The 24,605-nt window shown below is 33.8% G+C and overlaps 1 protein-coding gene across 9 annotated transcripts in view; it reads left to right on the forward strand.

The window, feature by feature from the left end:
- The window catches only part of DMD (dystrophin), a 2,285,006-nt gene that overhangs the window by 528,021 nt on the left and 1,732,380 nt on the right, over positions 1-24,605 (forward strand). For all 9 annotated transcript variants that reach the window (XM_031963631.1, XM_031963630.1, XM_031963635.1 and 6 more), the window contains exons 5-6: positions 12,199-12,291; positions 19,910-20,082. In XM_031963631.1, coding sequence (XP_031819491.1) covers positions 12,199-12,291; positions 19,910-20,082 — 266 coding nt within the window. The remainder of the gene's footprint in view (positions 1-12,198; positions 12,292-19,909; positions 20,083-24,605) is intronic.

Raw genomic sequence — 24,605 nt, forward strand, 5'->3', positions numbered from 1 at the left:
TTTCTCCTAAGATAAGTGTCACTGTCTATGCACATAGTTCATCTCAAATAGCTATAAATCAACTTCTTGAATTAGAGGACACTGATCATAGATAGAATCTAAAATTCTATATTTTTATCTATAATTTTTTATCTATATTTTTAATAGCAAAATGGGATTTTCTTTTTACAAAGGATATTCTAAAATTTCAATTTCTGTATTCATGAAGTATTAAAAATAAACCTTAAAAAGTTACAGCAGTAGCTATCAAAGAATCTATAATGTAAATCCAGAGCAAAAAAAAAAAAAAAATTTGTTCATGTAGACATACTCTGTGGGTTGTCAGTATAGTTCTGTAGATCATGAAATAATAATAGTTTGAGCATATTCAGTTCTAAATGAAAAAATAGACATGATTCATTCCCTAAAGGCTTAAAATTTTAAATAGTGTAAATGTAACCAACTCAATTCTCAATGTAAAAATACATCTGCAATACAGCAGAGATCCTTTGCCATTCCTGCATTTTTGATATGCTGCACTCAATATATTTTAAAAATTTATATATGCTCTTGAGAAGTTCCTTTCATATGTAATACATAGCCTCTTCAACCAGACCACATTATGACAGATGCCTTATGAAAGATTTTTTTGTTCTTATTTTAAAAATTTAAAAACAATCTCATGGACTTTTTGGTTTGGAAAGGACACTAAACATTATTTAATTCAAAACACTTATTTTATAGATGAAGCCTGGAAAAAAGCAAAAAGATTTTCTCAAGATTCCACCGTTAATTAGTGGCAAAGCTAGGGCTTAATAGAATGTAGGCCTGAAATGAATAATAATGAGTATTTTTGTATAATTTATATATCTATATCTATATATATATATGTCCTATGTTTAAAAAAAGTCACATGCTCAAAAAAATTCTTAGAAGAACTAAAAAAAAAGACTTTATAAATTAGAGAGATTGAGAAAAAATTTGAAAAAAAAAAACTATCAAAGAAAAATAAGATTACAAAAAGAAAATCAACCAAGTAAAAAAGCAGATCCAGAATCTTAGGGGAAAAAATTACCTTTTGAAAACTAGAAAGGGATCATGGGAAGCCAGCAAACTTATGAGAGAACAAGAAATAATAAAACAAAATAGAAAGGAAGAAAAAAGATAAGAGAATGTGAGAATTCATAAGAAAAACAACTAATCTACTTAACAGTTCAAGAAAAATAAAATATAAGAAAAATGGGACTACCTGAAAGCTATGTCCAAAAAAGGAACCTTAATACAATAATACAAGACATAATTAAAGAACATTGTTTTGAAGTGTTAGAACAGGAAAGGAAAGGAAATTAAAACAAAATCCACAGATCATAATTTCAAAGAGATGCTGCAAGGAAAACCTTGAAAAACCTCATAATTAAATTCTGAAACCCCATGGCCAAGAGTGGGGGGGGGGGAGAAGAGGGGGCGGGAACATTATGAGAAATAAGAAAAAAGCAAATAAAACATGGTGGAACCATATTTAGAATCACATGTGACTTAGCAGTGGCTATATTAAAACCACAAATCTTACTTCTGGGGGTGGAGCCAAGATGATAGAGTAAAGTCAGGAAGCTGCTCCAGCTCTCCAGTTTCCTTCCAAAACCATGCAAAACCAACCTTCTAAAAAGACTTTGATGGAATGAAACCCCTCTCCAGCTCCAGATAGACTGAAAAAATCTTCAAGAAAGGTCGATCTAATGGGGATGAAAAGAATACCCAGAGAGATTCTGGGAAAGCTAGTGAGAAGGTCCTACTCACAGCAAATCACCAACTAAGACTTTCAGTCCTGGCTCTGGAGAGGAGCACAGCAGGTGACAGCCTCCAGTCCCAGCTCAGAAGGCAAACTCTGGGAACCAGGCAAAGCTGCTCTCTGCAAATACAAGCCAAGCTCAGAACTGCACAGAAAGTCCCACACCCCAGGAGCAGAGCAGAACTTTAAAAATAAAAATATCAGGAAATACCAAAAGAAAAGGAAAAACAATGAGCAAGAAACAGAATAAAATTGTGACCTTAGAAAGCTACTATGGTGACAAGGCAGACCAAAGCACAAACTCAGAGGAGGACAGAAAGTCCTTAGAGAAAATCTGAAAGAGTGATATGAGTTGTTCTCAAGCCCAAAGAGGCTTTTTGGAAATGCTTATAAAATAATTTAAAAGGCAAAAAAGAGAGATAGAAGGAAAAAATGAGAAAGGAAATGAGAGGTGTGCATGAGAGAGGCAACAACTTGGAAAATAAGAGAAAACGATTTTCTGAAAAAAACAGCTCCTTAATCAGTAGAATTAACCAAATGGAAAAAGAGACACAAAAGATAACTAAAGAAAATCACACATTAAAAACTAGAACAGGGCAAATGGAAGCTAATGATTTTGTGAGACAGCAATAGTCAGTCAAACAAACTTAAAAGAATGAAAAAATGGAAAAAAATGTGAAATACCTCATTGGCAGAACAGCCAACCTGGAAACAGCCAATCCTAGAAAAAGAGAAGGAAATACTGATTGAAAAAATCTTTTAATCACCTTTGGAAACAGATCCCACAAGGAAAACCTCAAGGAATACTGTTTCAAAACTCCAAAACAACAGTCTCAAGGAAAAAAATAATGCAAAGTGCCTAACAATTCAAAAATGAAGGAGCAACAGTCAGGATTACCCAGGATCTGGCAATGTGTATAATAAAGGATTGGAGAGTCTAGAATACCCTATTGTGGAACACTAAGGACCTGGGATTACAACTGAGAATTACCTAGTCAGTGAAATTTAGTCTCATTTTTCAAGGGAGACAATGGAGCTTCAATCATTTTAGAAATCTATGGAAAAAAAAAAAAACAAATAGAACTAAATAGAAATTTTATTCTACAACCACAGGACGTGAGAGAAGCATAGAAGGATAAAAAGGAGGAAAATATATATTGTTTAAAGGTTAAACTGTTTACATCCCTAGATGGAAAAACATCTATGACTCTTGAAAATTATATCTGTCAGTGGGTCACACAGAAGGGAGCACCATATTGACTGAAGGTGTGGTTCAGAATAGACTCTGATGTGATGACATCAAAGAAAAATATATTAAAGGATACACAAAGTCTGTACTGGCAAAAGAGGAAAGGTGAGATTTAATGGAAAAATTAATTCACATGAAGAGGTGCAAAAGACCTATTACAATGGAGGGAAAGTATAACGTTCTGGGCTAGCTCCCTGGAGGCCTCAGAATCAGCCAGAATCAGAATAAGCAAAAGTCCTTGGTCTTTAGGGGGAGAAGTGAAGAGAATTGACAAAACTGCCACAAGCTCTCCACCAACCTTCCTTCTCTTAGTCCTCCCTCAAAGTGAGTCTGGCTTGTCTCACTCCACCCTCTAATCCCTCCTATGATTATCTGTATACACCAAAAGATGGAGCCAGCATGAAATAATGAGAAGGGCCATTTTTCTAAGCATATGCTAATAGAGTTATTGTCCAATAGGTAATTAGCCTTAAGTGCTTGGTTGTCTGATTCAAGCACATCTTTTAAGAGATTCAGCCCTTTACAGGAAAGAGGAGAGGAGATGAGCATGGTCTAAAGTTTGAAATCATCAATTTTGGTTCTAAGAGGGAATAAATCATAAAGTTGAATATAAAAATTTATCCAATCCTATTAAAAGTAGGAGGAAAAAGAGGAAAAGAAAAGGTAGGGACAGGATAGAAGGGAGGACAGAAACACTAGTGGAAAAGGTAAGAGAAGGGATTAAGAATTGGCACAAGGTTAGGTAGTGGGTGGAATGGCTTTAAAAAAAATAACTAAGATAATGGGAGGAGGGATGAAGGAGATAAGATAGTGGGAGGGATGAGTAAAACCACTAGTAAGAGAAGAAAGAGGGGTAATAGGACATAAGGAAGTAGCTGAGGTAGGTAAAACAACAGAAGACTTTAGACAAGGTGGAAAGAGAAGACAAACATATACGGGGAGAAAATAGGATGGAGGGAAATACAGAACTAGTAATTACAATTGTGAATGAGAATGGGATGAATTTTCCCATAAAACATAAGCAAATAGCAGAGTGGATTAAAAAGCAGACTCCTACAATATGTGGTTTACAAAAAAAACACTTTTGATATGGAGAGAAAAATACAGAGAAAAGGTAAAAATACAAAATTTATTATGCTTCAGCTGAAGTAAAAAAAAAGAAAAGAAAAGAAAAAAAAAAGCAAGGGTAGCAATTCTGGTCCCAGATAAAGCAAAAATAAAAATAGATCTTATATAAAGAGATAAGGAAGGGAAATACAGCTTGATAAAGGGTACCTTTATTAATGAAGTAGTAACTATACTAAATGAGTATGCACCAAGTGGTAGAGAAGGCAAAATCCTAGAGATGATTTTAGGTCAGTTACAGAAAGAAATAGACAGCAAAACAGTTCTAGCGGGGAACTTCTCTTCTCAGAATCAGACAAATCTAAACATAAAATAAACAAGAAAAACACTAGGGAGACTTATAGGATGCTATAAAACCTAGATATGATCTGGAGAAAAATTGAATTGGGACAGAAAGTAATACACCTTTTACTCAACAGTACATGGCACCTACAAAAAATTTGACCATATATTATGGTATAAAAACCTCCCATTCAAATGCAGAAAGGCAGAAATAATAAATGCTTCCTTTTTAGACCACAAATGCTATAAAAATTATATTTGAAAAAGGGCCAGGGTATCTAATCTAATCCTAAAATCTGTATCTAATTCTAAATAATGAGTGGGTCAAATAACAAATCACAAAAAAATACATAATTTCATTTAAGAGAATGATAATAATTAGACAACATACAAAAACCAATGGAATGCAACCAAAGCAGTTCTTTTTATTTTTTATTTTTTGTAGTAAATTTGTTTATGTTTAATACCCATTGCTTTATAAATCATGTTGGGAGGGAAAAAATCAGAGCAAAAGAGAAAAACTATGAGGGAAATTAAAAAAAAAAAAAAAAAACAACAATAACAGAAAAAAGAAGTGAACCTAGCATGTGTTGATTTACATTCAAGCTCCATAGTTCTTTTTCCAAAATGAAAATGGTAATTTCTGTCCAATGTCTATTAGGATTGCTTTGGCTCACTGAATTTCTGAGAAGAATCAAGCCTTTCATAGCTGATCATCACACATTTTTGCTGTAATTGTGTACAGTGTATTCCTGGCTCTGCTTGTTTCATTCAGCATCACTTCATGTAAATCTTTCCAGGCCTTTCTAAAATCAGCTTGTACATCATTTTTTATATAACAGTAATATTCCATTACCTTCATGTACTACAACTTGTTCAGCCATTCCCCAGTAGATGGGCATCCATTCCTTTGCCCAAATATTTACTAACACAAAAAGAGCTGCTGCAAACATTTTTGCTTATGTGAGCCATTTTCCTTTTTTTATGGTTCCCTGGGGAAACAGACCCAGTATTGGCACTGTTGCATCAAAAGGTACGCACAGTATGGTAGCCCTTTGAGCATAGTTCCAGATTGTTCTCCAGAATGGTTGGATCATTTCACAACTCCACCAACAATGCATTAGTGTCTCAGTTTTCCCAACTCCTTTCCAACATTTATAATTATCTTTTTTCTATCATGTTAGCCACTCTGAGAGGTGTGAGATGGTACCTCATAGTTGTCAATACAGTTCTTAGGGGAAATTTTATATCTCTAAATACCTACAGGAATAAAATAGAGAAAGAGGAAATCAATGAATTAGGCATGCAATTTAAAAAGCTAGAAAAAGAATAGATTAAAAACCAGTTAAATAGCAAATCAGAAATTCTGAACCTCAGAGAGATTAATAAAATAGAAACTAAAGAAAACTATTGAACTAATAAATAAAAGTAAGAGTTGGTTTTAAGGGGAAAAAAAACAACAAAATAGATAAAACTTTGATTAATTTGATCAGAAGGAAAGAAAAAAAAAATACCCAGCATCAAAAATGAAAAGAGTGAATTTATGAATAATGAAAAACAAAATAAAGCAATATTTGTTAGGGACAGATATTAGTATTTTAGAATTTTAGTATTTTAGAATTAGTATTTAGAATAACGAATATTAGTATTTGTGGTACCAGAGGCAATGTTTCATCCTCACACCGTTCTTGTTAATCAGTAATTTTGAGTCATATCTGGCCCTTCATGATCCATTTTGAGGTTTTCTTGTCAAAGATAACTAAGTTTCCTTCTCTAAGTTTACAGAAAACTGAGACAAAAACTGTTAAATGAAATATCTAAAGGTTTGATTTGAATTCAGGTCCTGACTGCAGGTGCACTACTTTACATACTGCACCACCTACCTAGTTGTCCTTCAGTGTTCTAGTACTATGTATAGATATATCTATATCTATATCTAGATATATCTATAGATATATATACCATGCATAGATACATACTTAGAGATAGAGAAATATAGGTATAGGTATACACACATGTATGTATATGTATGCATATAGATTAATATATATGTGTGTGTGTCATTTTTGAATATATATATAATATATTGTATATATATCCATATAGGCATAATTATTTAAATAAAGTTCCCTACAGTAATGAAATTAATGTTGTTAATTGAAGATGTCAAAATCCCATTAAAAATAATTGGGTCACTGAAATTATAATCCTAAATAGGGATTGAATTGTAATTTGGAAATATAGTTTCTCAGAGTAACTTAATTGAATTTGCCATGAGCTCAGGGATTACAATGTCAAGATTATTTTAAAAACAAAATTATCAAAACACTACAATTCAACAGAATGATGAACATTCATTCCCTTAACAGTATATTGATGGTGAAGAAATATGAAAGGAAATCCCTAATCATCCCTCCATATAGTAGGACCACAGATATTATATATTGCAATTTTTTTCATATATTTTTCAAGTGGATTTATTATTTGTGTTCATTTTTCTTCTTTTTTTTTAGTTCTAAAAAAATTACTATTTGTTATACGAAATTCATCTCTGATAGGGGGAGGGATAAGTACTGTGACAAACTATGATAATACAAAGAATGGGAGATTATATTTTGAATGGGAAAAAGTATACTAATTTGTTTTAACATTATAGTTCTAAAGGTCATTTTTTCTTCCTAATTTATTTGTTCCACCTAGACTTAATGATTTCCAAAATGCAGCTTATGTATGGTTCATGTCTACGTCTTCATAAGTGAGTAACTGAGTCTCCCATTCTGGCCTATTTGCACATTGTACCATATAGGTATCAAGGATAGTACAGCTATTATTTTACCCACATCAGAAAATCCATAAGATATGAAAGGATCATATGAGTCTATGAGCCAATGTAAAAACAAAAAAGTCCTATGGCCTCTTAGACTATTCTCAGATTGTAAGAAAACTTTGGAGGACTACTGAATAAATCATTTCCATTCATGGTTTGTTGTTGTTGTTGTTGTTATTGTTGTTGTTTTGTTTGCTTGTTTTTAAGGCAATCAAAGGGCTTATGCAGGGTCACACAGCTAATAAATGACTAAAGTTACATTTGAATTCAGGTCCTCCTTCCTATAAAGCCTATGCAATACCTAGTGTGTAGTATGGTCAGTCCTAACTCAAAATGACTACTCAAAGATTTCTCAAAGTAAAGAATTAGAAGCTTTATTAGAATTTCTCAAGAAGCAGAGAAGCAGACAATTCATTCACTGGAGTTCTCTGGTGAGAGAAGGCCATGGCCACAGAATTAAAGGTGATTATATAGTCACAACTCACAAGAATCCATGACCCCTTCTCCTCTTATCTGGTTAATTTTCACTGCCTGCTCAGATGGAAATAGCACTAGTTTAATTCTAGCCAAGCCGATATAATTGGCTTATTGCAGATATGCTTACTTAAATTTATGGTGGTCAGCCTTACAAGGTTTACAAATGCTTACCTGAACTAGTATGAGTATTCTATTATAAAGTTTGTACAAAGAATTTCATTTTTCCAAATCCCTCAGCTCTTCATAAACTAAATTCAGGTAATAGGTTCAATCTACCTTATTTAATACGTTTATGAGAAACCATCTAATCCCTCACAATAAGGAGATTTATTTAGAGGTAAGTAATTCATTAAGCTAGAATAACCAAGGAGACTTAGTTTACCTCAGGCTTCCTCAATCAATAAATAGAGATAGCTAGTTTGGAGACTTCTTTAATATCTCCAAGCCATTAAATAATTAGTCATGTTTTTCTCAAGCAGTTAAGTAAAGATCCAGGAGATCATCTCAGATATTTCTGCTAGAAGAGCAAGGCTTTTGCTCTTTTTTCCAGAGCTTTTGGTGCTGAATCTTGAATTTCCCCACAGTTACTATTCTAAGAAGTCCTCAGTTTCCCATTTCACTCACTCCACTCCAAGTCCTACTCAGGGTAGCAGGTTAAAAAGTTCCTCTCTCTACTCCAAACCTCTCTCCTTTACCCTCTTCTCAACTAATTTACATCATCCTCTGTAAAGCCAATAAATGAGCTGTTAGGAATGTTTGAATACTTTGGATTCTTTTAACTTAATTGAAGGTCTATTCTAAGGTCTCTGACCTGTTCTCACAAAGAGAAATAAGTGGAAAAAATGCAGGCAGGAACTTGAAGTTCATGAAGTCAGGCCATCTGGACAAACATAATCTGATTGTCCTGTGCTTCTGTACATTGCCATATTTTTCTCCTAAGTTGTAATGCCGGAGAAATGGAGGCAGGATAGAGATTAAAGAACAATTTAATAATTTTTTTGAAAGGGAGAGATTTACTGGGACCAAATGGATCCATGGTTTGGTCCCAGGGCTGAATGAGACTATCATCTCCAGGAATCCAGCAGTGAATGCTAGATACAAGATTCTTTTATAGAGTAACAAGAACAGTGACATAATGGGGAGATACCTAGGATGAGGATGACATAATGGAGGCAGGCACCTAGGATGACATAATGGAGGGAGGTACCTGAGAGGCTCCTGATATTCAAATGATGTCTAAGATAAAATATCTTTATCCTATCAAACATTAAGAGGGAATGATTATGTCTTGAGATCTAAGATATAAGACCTTTATCCTATCAAACATTAAGATGGAATAGCAGAGTATTTGAGTAGGACAATTAGAGAAACTGGGTCAGAACATTAAAAGGGAACTGTGGCACAAAAGAGTAAGAAATGGGAGAAAAACTGTCCTCTGCTCTCCTTCACACAAACTTGCCATCCCTTTTGTCTGAAAGAACAAGGGACAAAAATTGAATAGGCCTCAGAGCCCTTAACTAGTCTTTATATATCACAACATAAAAGCAGCTCTTATCTCTTGTCTGAACCATAACTCTCTATCAACAATCACCTGGGAGACAACCAGTGTCTGAGAAACAATTAGCTGAGTTACCTATATCCTTTAAGCAAAGAATTTAAGAGCATATACATTTCAATGAGAGGTGACCTTGTCACTGTGTTTCATTCCTAGTTAATTTTATCAAGCTGTTTGGGAAATTCAAATTGATCAGAGACTCACCTGATCAATCCCCCTTCCTTATACATAAAGTTAAAAGATAAACTTGATTTTAAAACTCTCCATAGAGATTTTATCCAGAGAGCCCAGGAAAGTGTTCTTTTTTTACATTTAATTGTGTTTACCAATTTGTGGATTATGTGGAAAGTAAAACTTATAGAATGAATGTACTTCAATAGATTTTTTTAAATTTTAAAATAAGTCAACAAACCTTGTTTTCATATTCAAAATGAACTACTATAGTGAAATGTAAAAAAAAAAAAAAAAAAAAAAAAGACATGCTCTGAAGATATGGATATTACTTTTTAAATCAAAAGTACAGAGTTATGGTGTAATATTCTCTCTAAAATGTAATGTCCTCTTGTTGGGGTTTCTTGGGGTCTCTGGGAGCAGCCTTTGTTTCAGTTCAATAATCACCACAAGTGTAGCCAGGAGTTAAAGTCCAAATCCATTATTATCTCCTTCAAAATCTTGTCTCCTTCACTTGGGGCTTGGCTAGTTTTCTGGAGGCCTATCTCTCTCCTTGGTTCCGAGAGGTTGAGCTCCTGCCTGCCTTCTCTGGCTTCTGAATCTCCTCAACTTCAAGTTTGTGCTTCAGCCTCCAGCCACCACAAAGGTAGAGGATGGAATGAATTTGTCTCAGCTTCCAAGAGCTTCTAGTGCACTTGTCTCTTTTGGTCCTGTGAGCTTCTTGTTTATGTGCTGTACACTGAGTACAAACTAATCATTATATCACTAGGAAACCATTATTTGTGGTAGGATTAAATCAATGCTAAACGAGATTTAACCATTGTCTCCTCAATTCCACTTAGTACCTTGTTTCAAGTTCTGGCTCATAACATCTCCTTGTAGGATTAAATCAATCATACTGAACCATGTTAAATTAGATAATTATTATCTCTATCAATTCCACTGACTTAGTACTTTGTAAAAATCCTTTGTTTCAAGTTCAGAGTTTTGACCTATAACATTATAGGATAAAGGAACAATGCCTTTGCATGAAGTTAATTTTAAGCAATCTTTTTTTGTGTCCCTAAAAAAAAAAAACTGCCAATTTTTACTTATGATTCATATTTACATGCAGGATCTCACTTGCTCCTCATAATATTATTAATGTCATGAAGGAAGACTTTCAAATTAATAAATGTAATGGGTTGCTTGCCTACTCTGTGAAAGCAAATAATTCCTCAGCAAAAGGGACTTACTTGCTTTTGATACAACCTGGACATATGATTTCAATCGTATAAGAAACTCCCAATGAGGAACTCCTTCCACCAAAACACCTGGAGGAACTAAATCAGTCAGAGGCAGAATTTGAACACATTGTTTTGTTTTGTTTTTTTTCTGATACTATTTCCATCATTTTTTCCACACAATATAGTCCTTATAAATAAAATGGGATTAAGTTGGGAAAAAAAAGGGTTCTTACTTTCAAAAAATTTATATTGCCTTTGGAGAATAACAACAAAAATGTGCATATAAGATTGTTGATATTTTGCCTTTGAGTGAGGATATTTTTATATATTAGTATTTATGGTATTTTTCCAGTTTTGCTATCAATTGATGTGTAACTGAGGAGATTTACTTGAACTGATTGTACAGAGTAACAACAAGGTTATGCGATGATCAATTGTGATGGACTTGGCTCTTTTCAACAATGAGGTGATTCAGTCCAATTCCAATAGACTTGTGATGGAGAAGCCATCTGCTCCAGTAAGAGCATTATGGTGACTGTGGATGGCAACATAGCATTTTCACCTTTTTTTTGTTACTGTTTTTACTTTCTTGTTTTTATTTTCTTTCTCATTTTTTTCCCTTTTGATCCAATTTTTCTTGTGTAGCATGATAAATGTAGAAATATGTTTAGAAGAATAGTAAATGTAAGTAGTAAATAGTAAATTTTCTTCCTCCCTAGATAGCAAGTAATCCAATATAATCTACTTGCTATCTAGGGAGGGAGAAAATTTTGCAGCATAAGATTTTGCAAGTATGAGTGTTGAAAACTTCCTTTGCATGTATTTTGAAAAATTAAAAAAAAAACTATTATAATTTTTTTAAATTTATACCTAGAAAAAAAAAAAGATAGCCAAATCTTTCTGAACCTAGTTAGGTCATTTTTTCAGAAAAGAGAGAATTCGTTTTAGAGAACCAAGGATCTCTGGGCTGAAACTACACATTTCAATAATATAATTAATAGGTATTAAAGTATGTAACTCCATAAATTCCTCCCTTGTTATTATTGGCTTTGTTGGTATAATCAGTCTCTTTTCAGTAGCTCTACAAAATCTGTCAATTATATAGAGTAGAGATTCCAAAAGAGTGGATAGATGACATTCATTAAAATTTCCTCTGAGTTTCCTGTAGATTATCAACTTTAGATATTCCTCAAACTTGCTGTCAGCATGATTACAAATTTAGTGAAGTATAATGGAAAAATTGATCATCCTCTGAAGTCTGTTTTGAAAACACATGCATTTGTTATTTCATCATAAATATGTTCTGTATACTTCTCAGGAAAAGTTATTTTAAGAATCGATGTTGTTCCATTTTAATATGACTTTAAAATATTTTATGGTTAGCCAAGCAACTGATCATTATGCTGCTTAGTCTCTGGAAACACCTAAATTTAATTACATTATTATCTTGTTTCCTTTCACAGTAGGCTTTTGTTCCCTTATATATCTTCATACATCTTACTTTCTTTTTCCAAACAGGTTGATTTAGTGAATATTGGAAGCACAGACATAGTAGATGGAAATCATAAATTGACTCTTGGTTTGATCTGGAATATAATTCTCAATTGGCAGGTAAGAGCCCCTGATGGATGTTTTCTTTATAAATAATGTGTTCTATGTACCTTCTTTTCATTATTGCCCATGACCTCCAAAATAAACATATGTATTTCAAACAAAACAAATCCATCCTCAGAATAACAGCTTATAAAATGAGCACTGCTCATGACAAACTGTTTACATGGTATCTGAGGCATTAAAAATGGCAGATTATGAGACACTGGAGAATTTGGAGTAGTTTTTTTTTTTTTTTTAATTTAGCTATGGATTATATATTATATTACTACTACTAATAAAAATATTTCATCAAAGTTCAGCCTCATGCAAAATGTTTACTTTATTGTTTCATAAGTTACCATGAAATAACTGTTTTCAGGCACACATATATCTACATATCCAATATCAATATTTTATATGTTCTTAGTGTTGGCTATGTGTTTCTAAAAACATTTTCCTTTAGAAGGATTTTAGCCAGAGGTGTGAAGCATTCCAACTTATTGTTGTAGCAGACAAAAATGTCTGCTAACACTAAACATAGGAGTGGCAAAAACATTTTTAGTTAATGTAGGAAAACTGCTCTCTCAGGTAACACCTACATTTAAACTGTGGTCTTTTAGAAATATCTGTATTATCTAGCTTAAAGGTTGATTGTAATATCAGAAATTTCAAGCCAGGTAAAAATACACCGGACAGTGCTATCCATGCTAAGAGGATTGGAAAGAAAGCTTAAATAGGCTTCAAAATATATCTTGTAGGTAAATAGCTACTTTGCCTAAAAATGAAACACTCTGATATCCCTTAGAAGGACAATAAGTGAGTCATAGAAACTTCAAGTTGGAAAATGACATTGGGTTCATTGATATTGATCAATCCTTAGATATTAATAAATAAAAAGCATTTATTATTAAATACTTCCTGTTTGCTAGATTCTATGCACTTAAAATACAGAATGAGAGCAAGCAAAACACTACTTGGCCTAAAGGTAGCTGTAGCTGAGAGTGTTCCTAGTTGTCCCAGACCTTAAATTTCAGTACAATTACATCACTACACCACACTGACCATGTTGAGTAGGTGCTTAACTATAAGCACCAAGTACCTAGATTCAGGTACACCTTTTCACAGTTCAGGCCTTCTACATCTCCCACTTTCTTTTGTCTTAGAACAGAGGTGGTCAAGCCCTCCCTGATTTCTCTGGAAGGGAGGTGAGAACACTAAAGGAAAATGGGGAGTCAAACCAGATAGAAGTTATCCTCTGGGCTGACATTGAAACAGATATACATAAATCCATCAGCATGGGAAGCATTATATAAGCACATAATAATATAACTCAGACTAGTAGTGATGTAACAAACAACATGAATCACAGTTATATCATTATAACAAACAATATGAATATACATGTCCATAAGTTCTAGAAGGAGGGTATATAAATAAGAATCACACAAGCACCTCCTTCAGCAGCCAAGAGATAGTCCAAAACCATTCCATTGTCCATTACTTCACGTGTTAGAGAATCCAATGATTCCTACAGATTTTGAAATCCTGCAACAGTCTCATCATGTCTCAGGGAATACAATGATTCTTGCTCATTTTAAAGTCCTGCAACAAACTTATAATGTCTCAGGAAAGTCAATGATTCCTGCTGGTTTTGAAGACCTGCATCAGTCTTTATTAATAAATTTTAATGTTCATGAGTCAATTTCCATAGCTGCCATGCGCTTTCATTGGTGGGCACAGTAAGTAATGGAACCATATGATGTTTCTTGGGTCTTCTCCTTCATTTCAAGGATCTTCTCCCTCTCCCTCTCTCTCTCTCTGATGGACAGGGCAAATATGGCTCTTGGCACCCATCTGATTTCTTCTCCATCTGTAAAGATACAAGCAAACCCTCTTTCCCAAACAGTTAACTTATCTGTTCCCTTCTATTCACCACTTTCTGGGTCTCTCCACATTATCTAGAGATTTTTTTTTTTATTATTATTTAATAGCCTTTTATTTACAGGTTATATGTATGGGTAACTTTACAGCATTAACAATTGCCAAACCTCTTGTTCCAATTTTTCACCTCTTACCCCCCACCCCCTCCCCCAGATGGCAGGATGACCAGTAGATGTTAAATATATTAAAATATAACTTAGATACACAATAAGTATACATGACCAAACCGTTATTTTGCTGTACAAAAAGAATCAGACTCTGAAATATTGTACAATTAGCTTGTGAAGGAAATAAAAAATGCAGGTGTGCATAAATATAGGGATTGGGAATTCAATGTAATGGTTTTTAGTCATCTCCCAGAGTTCTTTCTCTGGGCATAGCTGGTTCAGTTCATTACTGCTCCATTGGAAATGATTTGGTTGATCTCATTGCTGAGGATGTCCAGGTCCATCAGAACTGACATTACCTAGAGATTATCTAAAGATAGTGGAGCTGCTCACACTGGACACTGTCCTTCCAGTGTGGATATAAAACCTGTCTGCTGGAGCCAGTCCATCTTTGTCAAAAATCAAGAAGTTAATTGTATTAAGAGCTAAATTTAGAAGTTCTCTAGGATTACTTGTGGCTCCCCCTTTCCTTTGTTTTTGGAGGACTGTCTTGATGTCTCTGTTACTCCTCTCTACTATTACCTATCCTTGAGGATTAAAGGGTATGCTAGTGGTGTCTAAAATCTGATACTGTGCACAAAAGTATGCAAAATGTTTAGAAGTATATGTAGGTCTGTTATCTGTTTTTATTGCTTGTGGCACACCCCTAATTGCAAAAACTTGTATAAGGAATTCAGTGACTACTCAGGCAGTCTCTTTTGCTGCTGGTATTGCAAAAGTATATCCTGAAAAGGTGTCCACTACAAAATGGATAAAAAGACAGATAACCAAAAGATTTATAATGGGTCACATCCATTTGCCAAATTTCATTGTGTCTCAAACCATAAGGGTTTTTCCCTGGAGGGAGCATAGGAGTGTGGAAAGGAAGGCAAGCTGTAAAAATTCCTGTTTCACTTTCAAATATCAATCTCAAAGGGATAGCACTAATTTCAGCTGCTATTGATCCCCCTATGCCAGACATATAGGTGTAATTTTTGACTTAATCTTTGACCAATGACTGGGCCAATTGGCACTTCTAATGACTGTACAATCTGCACCTATGTCTACCAACCTTTTCAGTGGTATGCCATTTACATAGATAGTGAACATAGGACAGTCAGCTGTAATGGCTAAATCCAGAATATTCCTGGATTCTGTTGCTGGGAGTCAAAATCTGGGCAAATGTCACCAGATTGCCCATCATGAGTGTTTATCAGTAAACCTGATGCTACGACTTCTCCTGCATGATAAGTCACACATTGTCTACCTGTATTAGTGAACGGCATATTAGCTACACGTTCCCCAGTTTCCCAAATCAGTATATGGATAGAGACTGTTTTGTAAGCACTTTCAAGAGGTGAAATGGTCAAGCCTACTATACCTGGAGGCAAGGGATCTATAGGCTAGACAGGAACAGATTTCAGCTCTCCAGGGGATATCTCAGTATTCCAGATACATACAAATCTATTCTCCCCAATTATAATCCCTTTCTCCCATACAGCTCTATTCTCCCTAATTTAAATCTCCTTCCCCCACAGGCTTACTAAATTTTTTTAAACTTAGTTGAATTAATGTTGATCCTTTGAAGTCACTTCTTTTGTTTCATGTTTAAATTTTCCTATCATTTATTGTAGGATTTTGTCAAGAATTAAAGCCAAGTTCATTAGTCTATGTTTTTGTGAATTTCCCTTATATTTTGCAGTGTGAGATATTTCCCCGTGTCCAATTTTAAAATACTGGTCTCTGCAATTGTTTGAAGACTGCAACACTTAAGCTCAATAAGATGATAAAGAAAAAGATACTTTTTAAGTTTCTTTCCAATTCCAAATCCTAAATTACATTATTTTTAATAATTTGACATATAAAGGTGGATAGATAGGTGATAATTTGAAAAAAGTATCTTTTGAATATTTATGATATGTTAGGCATTGTACTAACTGATGGGGATACAAAAACAACAAATAAATCACTATTCTCAAGGAGCTTACTCTCAAAGAAAAGACAAAGATAAAAGGTAATTAGGAATTAGGGATACATTCTGGATGAAAGCAGCTGATATGGAGGTAGAATGAAGCAAAGAATGAAGTGAAAGTGAAGTGAGCAGTGTGACTGAGGTTTCTGAATATATGGCAATTCTGGGCAAAGACTCACCAATCAGTAAGCAGACCTCTATTTCTAGTTATTCTAGCTGAACACGGCATTTGATTGAATATAGAATACAGCCAAAAGTAAGCTAAGTTGAAATCAAATGTTTTACTGTATATGACTTTGCTCTTACTGGAAGCCACTGAACTTTCTACAGAGGATTTTGTTATAACTAGAGATACATTCTGCATTCTTTGTACCTGTCAAATGGAAGTTCTCTTCTATGAACCAGCAAAGATGAGTAACTGTTGGGAGTTGGATATATTTTGTCAGATTCTAGGAATACAGTCTCACTTAACCATATTAGGTCTCAGAAACATCTCATTGTTATCAATTGGAACCTGCCCCCCTCCTTTATAGGTATATGGAAAATTTTGTTCTTCATCATATTCAGGTACTAACTCTAAGGAATACTGTATGCTAGACTGAGATATTCAAGTTTCCCTTTTATCCAGACTGTTACTTGCCATTGTCTTAATAGTAATTTGGATTTCCCTTTGTCTTTTAAAAATCTTTCTTTTTTGGTCTTCTTTCATGCATTAGTTTTCCCTTTCTTAATCAAAATTAGTTTTTTATATCCTTTAGGTAATTCAAATTGAGCTGTGTATGTATGTAAATTTTAATATATCTTGCTTTCATTATGACCTTCATAAAACTATGTATATGAATTCATAAAATATTAATTTCAGAAATTTTGTGATGTTTTAACATGAAAATTTATATTTATATATGTTAATGAATATTATATTTTAAGCATATTTATTCAAATAGATTTCTTATTTAATTGATGTTGTATGGCTCAGAATGGTGAGTAGTCACCATTTAATAAAAAGCTGGAGATATCTCTAGGAGCAAAACAAAAGTTTATTGTACATTCTCATGAGAAGGGGGTGTCCCTTCAGTTGAGCAAGCAATCAAAAGGAGGAGATGCCTTTTGAGACAGGTATTACACTTTAAATAGTCCCTAATGCAAATATCCCTCCCACCACTGACCATCATCCTCAATGGCTGAGGATCTTACGTTCTGAACACAGGAATTACCCAAGAAACTGAGCTTGGCCTTGTTCGTATTGGTCAAGTACATGTTGCCTATATTTGATGGAAGAAAGGAGAAAATGATGTCATGGGAGGATAACAGGAAGGGAACTTAGGTATGCCCTTGAGTCAGTGCTCAAGGACCTGCAGGCCTACTCCAACTCTGAAGGAGATGAGGCAGTTACTCGATTTTCACAACTGTCTTGAGAGATCTCACCTCATCTCTTCAATGTGGGTATGCTAAAAGAACAGATTTCAACCACTTTTGTCTACTGATTCTTTTCCATGCTTATCAGTTTCCTCTCAGAAGTTCAAATCAGATTCCACCTAATATGGCTTAAAGTTTAATGGAATCATGCATAGAGGAAAAAAGGTCTACCAAACTCAAAGAAGATAATCAGATTTTGATAATAAATTGTTGCCTGATTTTACATATTTATTATAATTCATTAGAGTGTGAATTCTTAGGTAATGATTCATTCAGTTAGCTACCATTATTAAGCATCTATTATGTGTTGAATTTTGAAGATAATAAGAAAGAGTAAAGAAATAATAATAAAAACAGTCTTTGCTCCAAAGGAGCTCTGTCTAATCAGAGAGACAGTATATGACAAATGATATACAAACAAGATGTATGCAGGTTAAATTGAAAATCATCTCATGGGGAATGCACTAAGGTTAAGGAAGACTGATAAAGTCTGGGACTTAACAGAAACTTGAAGACAAAGCTTCTCTACCTTAGGAGGTAGAGATGAGGAGGAAAAATTCCAGACAGGAGAACAGCTGGTGAAAATTCTCAAAGTTGGATAATATAGTGTAGTGCTCAAGAGACATAAGAAAATTGCCAATATCACTGCACTTCACAATATATAGTGGGGAGCAAAGTATAAGAACACTGAGAAAGTGGGAAGGAGTCATGTTACAAAGGATTTGAAAGCTCAATCGAGGATTTTATATTTTATCCTGGAGGTAATAGTAAACCACTGATATTTATTCATTAAGACAGAGGTGATTAATCAGAGCTGAATTTTGGTCTCCCTAAAATTTGACCAATTTGACAGCTGAGTGGGGGAAGAATGGAGTAGGAAGAAATGAGGCAAAACTAAAAACCAGGTTATCACAGTAGATGATATATGACCATGTGAGAGAGAATAAGTAATTAAAGTATAATATTCTGTTTTTGAGTTTGCATGACTAGGAAGATGGTGGCACCTTAGTAGTAAGGAGAAAGTGATTAAGATGGGTGAGTTTAGTGGGGAAAATAATGAGTTTAGTTTGGAACATGTTGAATTTAAAATTTTTATGGATCTTGTGGTTCAAAATGTTTAGTCTAGTATTGAGGCTGGAAGTCAGCAAAGAAGTTAGACAAGGGTTGCTTTTGCCTTTATTTATATCCTTGTACTTGGCACAGTGTCTAAACATAGTAAGTACTAAATAAATAGGTGTTGATTTATTGCTTTTTGTTTTATGGTTTGATCACATGTATATTTCTCTATAATACTTAAAAATAATCATGCTGTAAATGAAAGAAATAACCTACTAAGCTAAGCATTTAGCTGCTTTTTCTGTGTGCCATGAACTTTTTTTTCCCTAATGTAAAACTAATTGCCTTGCTGAAACTTGGGGAAAAAAATGCTTACAAGGAATTTTTAGAAGATTACTAAGGGTTTGGGACTTTGAAATATAATAACTTTAATGGCAATTGGAAAGACTCTAAATAATGTTTAGAAGACAATCAAAAGTACTAAAGATAATTAATGAAAAATAAAACTAGGACAGCTTATCAGCTATCAATACATTCACAGCAGTTTTCATGCATTCTTTTCTTCATTCCTTTAAAGATAAAACCTCATTTCCACATTCCTTTTTTTCACTTCAGTCAGCATATATAATTTTGATTAATGGTCATAATAGTGAATATGTTGAGATAAAGCCCAGGAACACGTTAACAGACATTCTGGGTTTCTGTGCTTTGTGGCTTAGTACTTAGATTAAGGAGAAATTGGAGAGAAAAATAACTAATAGACCATCATCCTTTCCCCCTTTTTGCCAGAATCAAACAAAAAGAATGTACTACATACACACACACACACACACACACACACACACACACAAAACACACCACTGTTATATGATATTTTTCAGCATATTCACTAAGAGCCACAGAGTTCATTAGTATTTCAAAAGTACACAAATACAGATAATAAATATTAGGATCAGTTATTTTCCTTTTTTGAGGGTCAGTCAAAAGTTTATCTATTACTTATGACTGCACATTGACATCATTAGGATTCAAGGGGAGGGTGGGAATCAGTTTTGTTCTCAAACAAGAAACACATTTACTGATGAAAGTCTATGTTCTAATGCAGGTCAAAAATGTAATGAAAAATATCATGGCTGGGTTGCAGCAAACAAACAGTGAAAAGATCTTGCTGAGCTGGGTACGTCAATCAACTCGCCACTATCCACAGGTCAAAGTCATCAACTTCACTACAAGCTGGTCAGATGGACTGGCTTTTAATGCACTCATTCACAGTCACAGGTGAGGATAATTTGTAGGATTGTATTTGCTTTACTAAGTAATGAATGTCTGGCAGAGGAATACAGAATGGATAATCATCCAGATACATGCTTTCAAGAGACTAAGCTGTGCAATGTTATGCTTCTTTGGGACCTATGCTTCCATCATGACCATTGTGGGTCATGGAGTAATATAGAGAAAACTTCAATTTTCTCACACTATCACAGAGTTTAATGCATAATTCTGACTGAAATCAATGGGAAATGGATTTGCTATGCACATATGGTATAAGCCCATCACTCTCTAAGTAGGACTTCATATGAAATAAACCAGAACCCATTCTCTATCTACATATCTCCACAATGCTTGCAAGGACTATGCTCCTTCATACTTCCTTAAAAGCTATTCAAGCATATCTTCTGAAGGTTCTCCCTCTGAGCCTGACTATAACATTATATTAACAAATATGAATATGTATATGTATATACACATGTGCATATGCAGATATGTACAGAATGTATATGCATTCTTATATGTATGTGTGTATGCATATACACATTCATATGTGAGTGGGTATATGCCCTTAAACATATGCTCGCTTCTCTTTAAAATTATAATTTTCATGCATCACAATTTCATATTGTTCACTCTCAAAATGAAACCAAGGCTTTATTTAAAAAATATATATTACAAATTAAGAGACATTCTTCACAGTTAAAAAATAAAGGGGAAGAGGCTCAGGCAGCTATGTCTCTTATTGTTGTTACATCCTCTCCTCTTCAAGGCTTTGTCCAATTTCTCATTGTCACTTGTGCTACTTATTCTCATCATGTAGTCTATTTCCCTCAATCAAATACACTCCTGATCCTTGACCCCTTAAACTGTCTTGGAGTAAATGGTAGCCACAAGACTTTTTAAGTGAGCTGGGTACGCTTGTTCATGCCCATGCTTGCTTTGGGCTCAGTCTATATAAATGGGAAAAGAAAAAATTAATGACTTAAAAGCTGATGACTTCTTTAATATTCTTCTTTTTGAAAGTAAAAACTCAAAATATTCACATATGTTTAGGAATGTGATTCTGAGCATTGTATCTCAATATCTGATTCTCTTTGTACATGAGACAATAATTATTTTTTTTTCAATATGGAATGTCTGTCCCTGACCCAATACTAATCCCTCTGGATATCTGAATGCTTTCCATCTCCCTTGTTCAAATGAATAACCCATCAACAAGCGTTTTGTGTATATTATGTTTTTTTTTTTTTTTTTTTTTTTTTTTTTTGTCAAGTGCCTCCTTCCAGTAGATGAATATCCCTTCATAAATAATTCTTATGGACATTTTCCATTGTTAATTTTGAGAAAAAGATGGAGGAGTTTTAATTTTCAACATGCTTGCTACTGACTAATTAGAAATATGTTTTGTCTTTTAGTGTCTAAAATGAAATGTGTGTGACTAAGCAATAACAAATAAATAAGCTTAATATGAGAATATGGTCCAAAGCACATGGTCCAGAGAAACTGATATGCAGAGCTAATATTGTGTTTTACCCAATTAGGATTTGCAAGCACCATATAGAAGGCAAACATGCAATTAGCCTACTACCTTATCTAATATCTTACAGCTTTTATTGTCTTTAGGAAAATACTTCAAAGACACAATCAGGGAAACAAGAGTAAACCTGGTACTAATGAGATAGGGAGCATAACTCAGTCCCTTTCAGGTCAGGGGGGGGAAAAGGAATAGGTTAGTTCCTTCCTGATTGTTCTAGGAAAGAATAACGTGTTAAGATGTAAAAACATAATTGGAGCTTTGACAGGACAGGAGGCAAGATAGGAAAGCAGGAGGGCTTTCCCTCCTTAAAGGGAAGGGCAGGAGACTGGGAGGCAGGGGCAACAACCCAGGTCAGATCAATCTTGAACAGGGATAGAGTCAGGGAGATGGGCACCATCAGGTCAATGTTTTTCTTTGCAATTCTTCATTTTGTCAAAATGGTATGTAAAGGGGCCAGACTCAGGGCCCTCTTCCAAACTCAGTTTCCCCAGACTAATTGCAAGAAAAAGTAGTGGGGCTATTATCCAGAGCCTAAACCACTAAAAATTTCATGTTAGAATTATATCAAGAGAGTAGTGTGGTATAATGGAAAGGGCACTATGAAGTCAAAGGACCTAGGTTCAAATTTCACAATTGATATATGCTATCTCTGAACCCTTCAATATGATTAGACCTAGTTTAGTTAGATCAACAAGCATTTATTAAACAACTACTCTTTTCCAGACATTGTATTAAATACAATTTTGAAGAATGGTAGAGTTAGAGCTGGGAAGAACAATAATAAAAAAAAAACATTTAATATAATTTTCATCTCTGTAGAAGAAGAAACTAAGCTCATAGAGAATAAATAAAAATAAAGCTTTGACAGTTATAGAATTTTATACATTTTATTTATTAACTATTTTTATAGTTAAAATATGATGTTTTACATTAAAATAATCAAATATAAGCTTGATTATTTATATGTTTCTCATATTTCAATTCTGAAATATTTCTATATGTTTGTAACCATTTTTCTTCTATTTGAACTTTTGAAAGGATTGTTAGAAAAAAATCACATATGATTCAGCTGTTTATTATTCACAGCACATTTTCTTTTACTAGCCATAAATATTGATTAGCTCTTCAAACTGTCTCACAAATGCATATTTACTTAGATGAAATACTATATGTTTACCATGAAATAATAGAAAGCAATAATAATAATTAAATACAAAAAAATAATAAAATTGAATAATAAATAGGATTTTTAAAAATTTATTTTCACTGCCTGGAGGATATAGCTATGCACTATCTTCAAGAATAATGATATAGGCTAACCTTTAAAATGAATTGAATCAAATTCCTGCTTAGAATTCTTACTACATACCATTTTTTACCAAAAATCATTTGGCTTGGGTTGAAGTAGAATTCTGAACTCTGGACATGTACCTCCAAAAACATATAAGAATAAGGAAAAAGATGAAGGAAGAAGAGGAGAGGAGCAGGAGAAGGAGAACAAGGAGAAAGAAGAGAAGAAGAGAATATATGGTTTAGTATATAGATGAAGCATTGTGACATAGAAGATTGCTATGTTAATATTTAGTGGTATAATTTTAAGTAACACTTTCACCCCTCTTAGCCTTCATTTACACATCTGTAAAATAAAGAGATTGTGCTAGATGAGCTCTAATGTTTTTTCCAGCTCTAGTTTTATAATACTATTCATGACTTCATTCTTCTTATATTTTAAAGGAGAAAGAAGCATCATTTGTGTAGGCCTTCTCTCTCCTTAACTTTTCTTCTCTGAGAATCAGGCAAATTAATTTTTTTGGCCATTTAGCTGAATTTATGGTTTGTATTGGAATATAGACAAGAAATTAATTTTCACCTTTTACTTTCCTTGTAAACTTCTTCATCTTTAGAAACTGGATTATTAAAAAAAAAATCCTTTATACCAGTGAATATATCAGCATGGGAAAGGGATTAAAATTAGGCAAATTCTTGTCTTTTTAAGGCTCTGAAAAGAGGGAATTTTCTCACAATTCATAAATTTGTTTCCATGTCAAGGAAGATTACCTCTTAAAGCACAATGTAAGTCTACTACATCATTCAAGCAAAATATCAATGGGCATCTGCCCCATCCCCATCTTCACTTCTTCAATCCTCCTCTTCCACTCTTCCATCCTAACCTCTGCTTATGCTGTTGCCATTGCTAAACTTCCTCCATTAACAGAGATCACAACTCCTTCCTGATTTCTGGTGAACAAAATACTTTCTAACAAACTTTTTATTAATAAATGTTTTATAAACTTAATTAGCCAGGACAATGAACAACAGAAACACTGCATTGGTGTACCTTTAATGTAGCCTTTTTGTGCCTTTTTAGTGTAATAGCTTTAGAGAATCCACGATACCAGTGGAACCAGGATAACCACTGTTAGGTATTATAAGACTACAGCAGAGAAATAATGTTATTTTGCCTCTTTAGAGAAATTTAAATTTAAAAAGCATATCCTTTGCAATGTCACTGCTCAAATCCCAGTAATCATTTTCCTTTATTTTAGCATTCCTTTCAGTGCCCTTATTCTTTTTTTTTTTTTTTTAATTCCTGTCTGAATACTGATTTGTCCCATTCCCATCCCTGTGGGAAGAAGCTCAAAGAAGCAGCTTCATTTTTATGGTTAGTCTTATTCCCTCTCTGCCAATGAGTGTGGGCCTAGCAACTTCTCTCTCCTTAGTTATAAGAGAAGTGAAGAAGACCACTCTACCAATTCAATTAACATGGAGTCAACAACTACAATTCTTTCAGTAAAATTCAGGTCTTATTATTTGTCCTACCACTGTATCTCCTAAATCCCTAACCTTGATATATGCCTACCACTGAATATTAAGGACTAATGGCCTTTTACATTAACCATACAAATGAAGTGTCCTAAAGATATTTACTTCCCTGTTTCAAATGTGAGTTCCCTAAAAGAAGAAATTATCTCACTTTTCTATATCATCATTT

This window comes from Sarcophilus harrisii, chromosome 3, assembly GCF_902635505.1.
Source record: "Sarcophilus harrisii chromosome 3, mSarHar1.11, whole genome shotgun sequence".
Taxonomy (NCBI): Eukaryota; Metazoa; Chordata; class Mammalia; order Dasyuromorphia; family Dasyuridae; genus Sarcophilus; species Sarcophilus harrisii.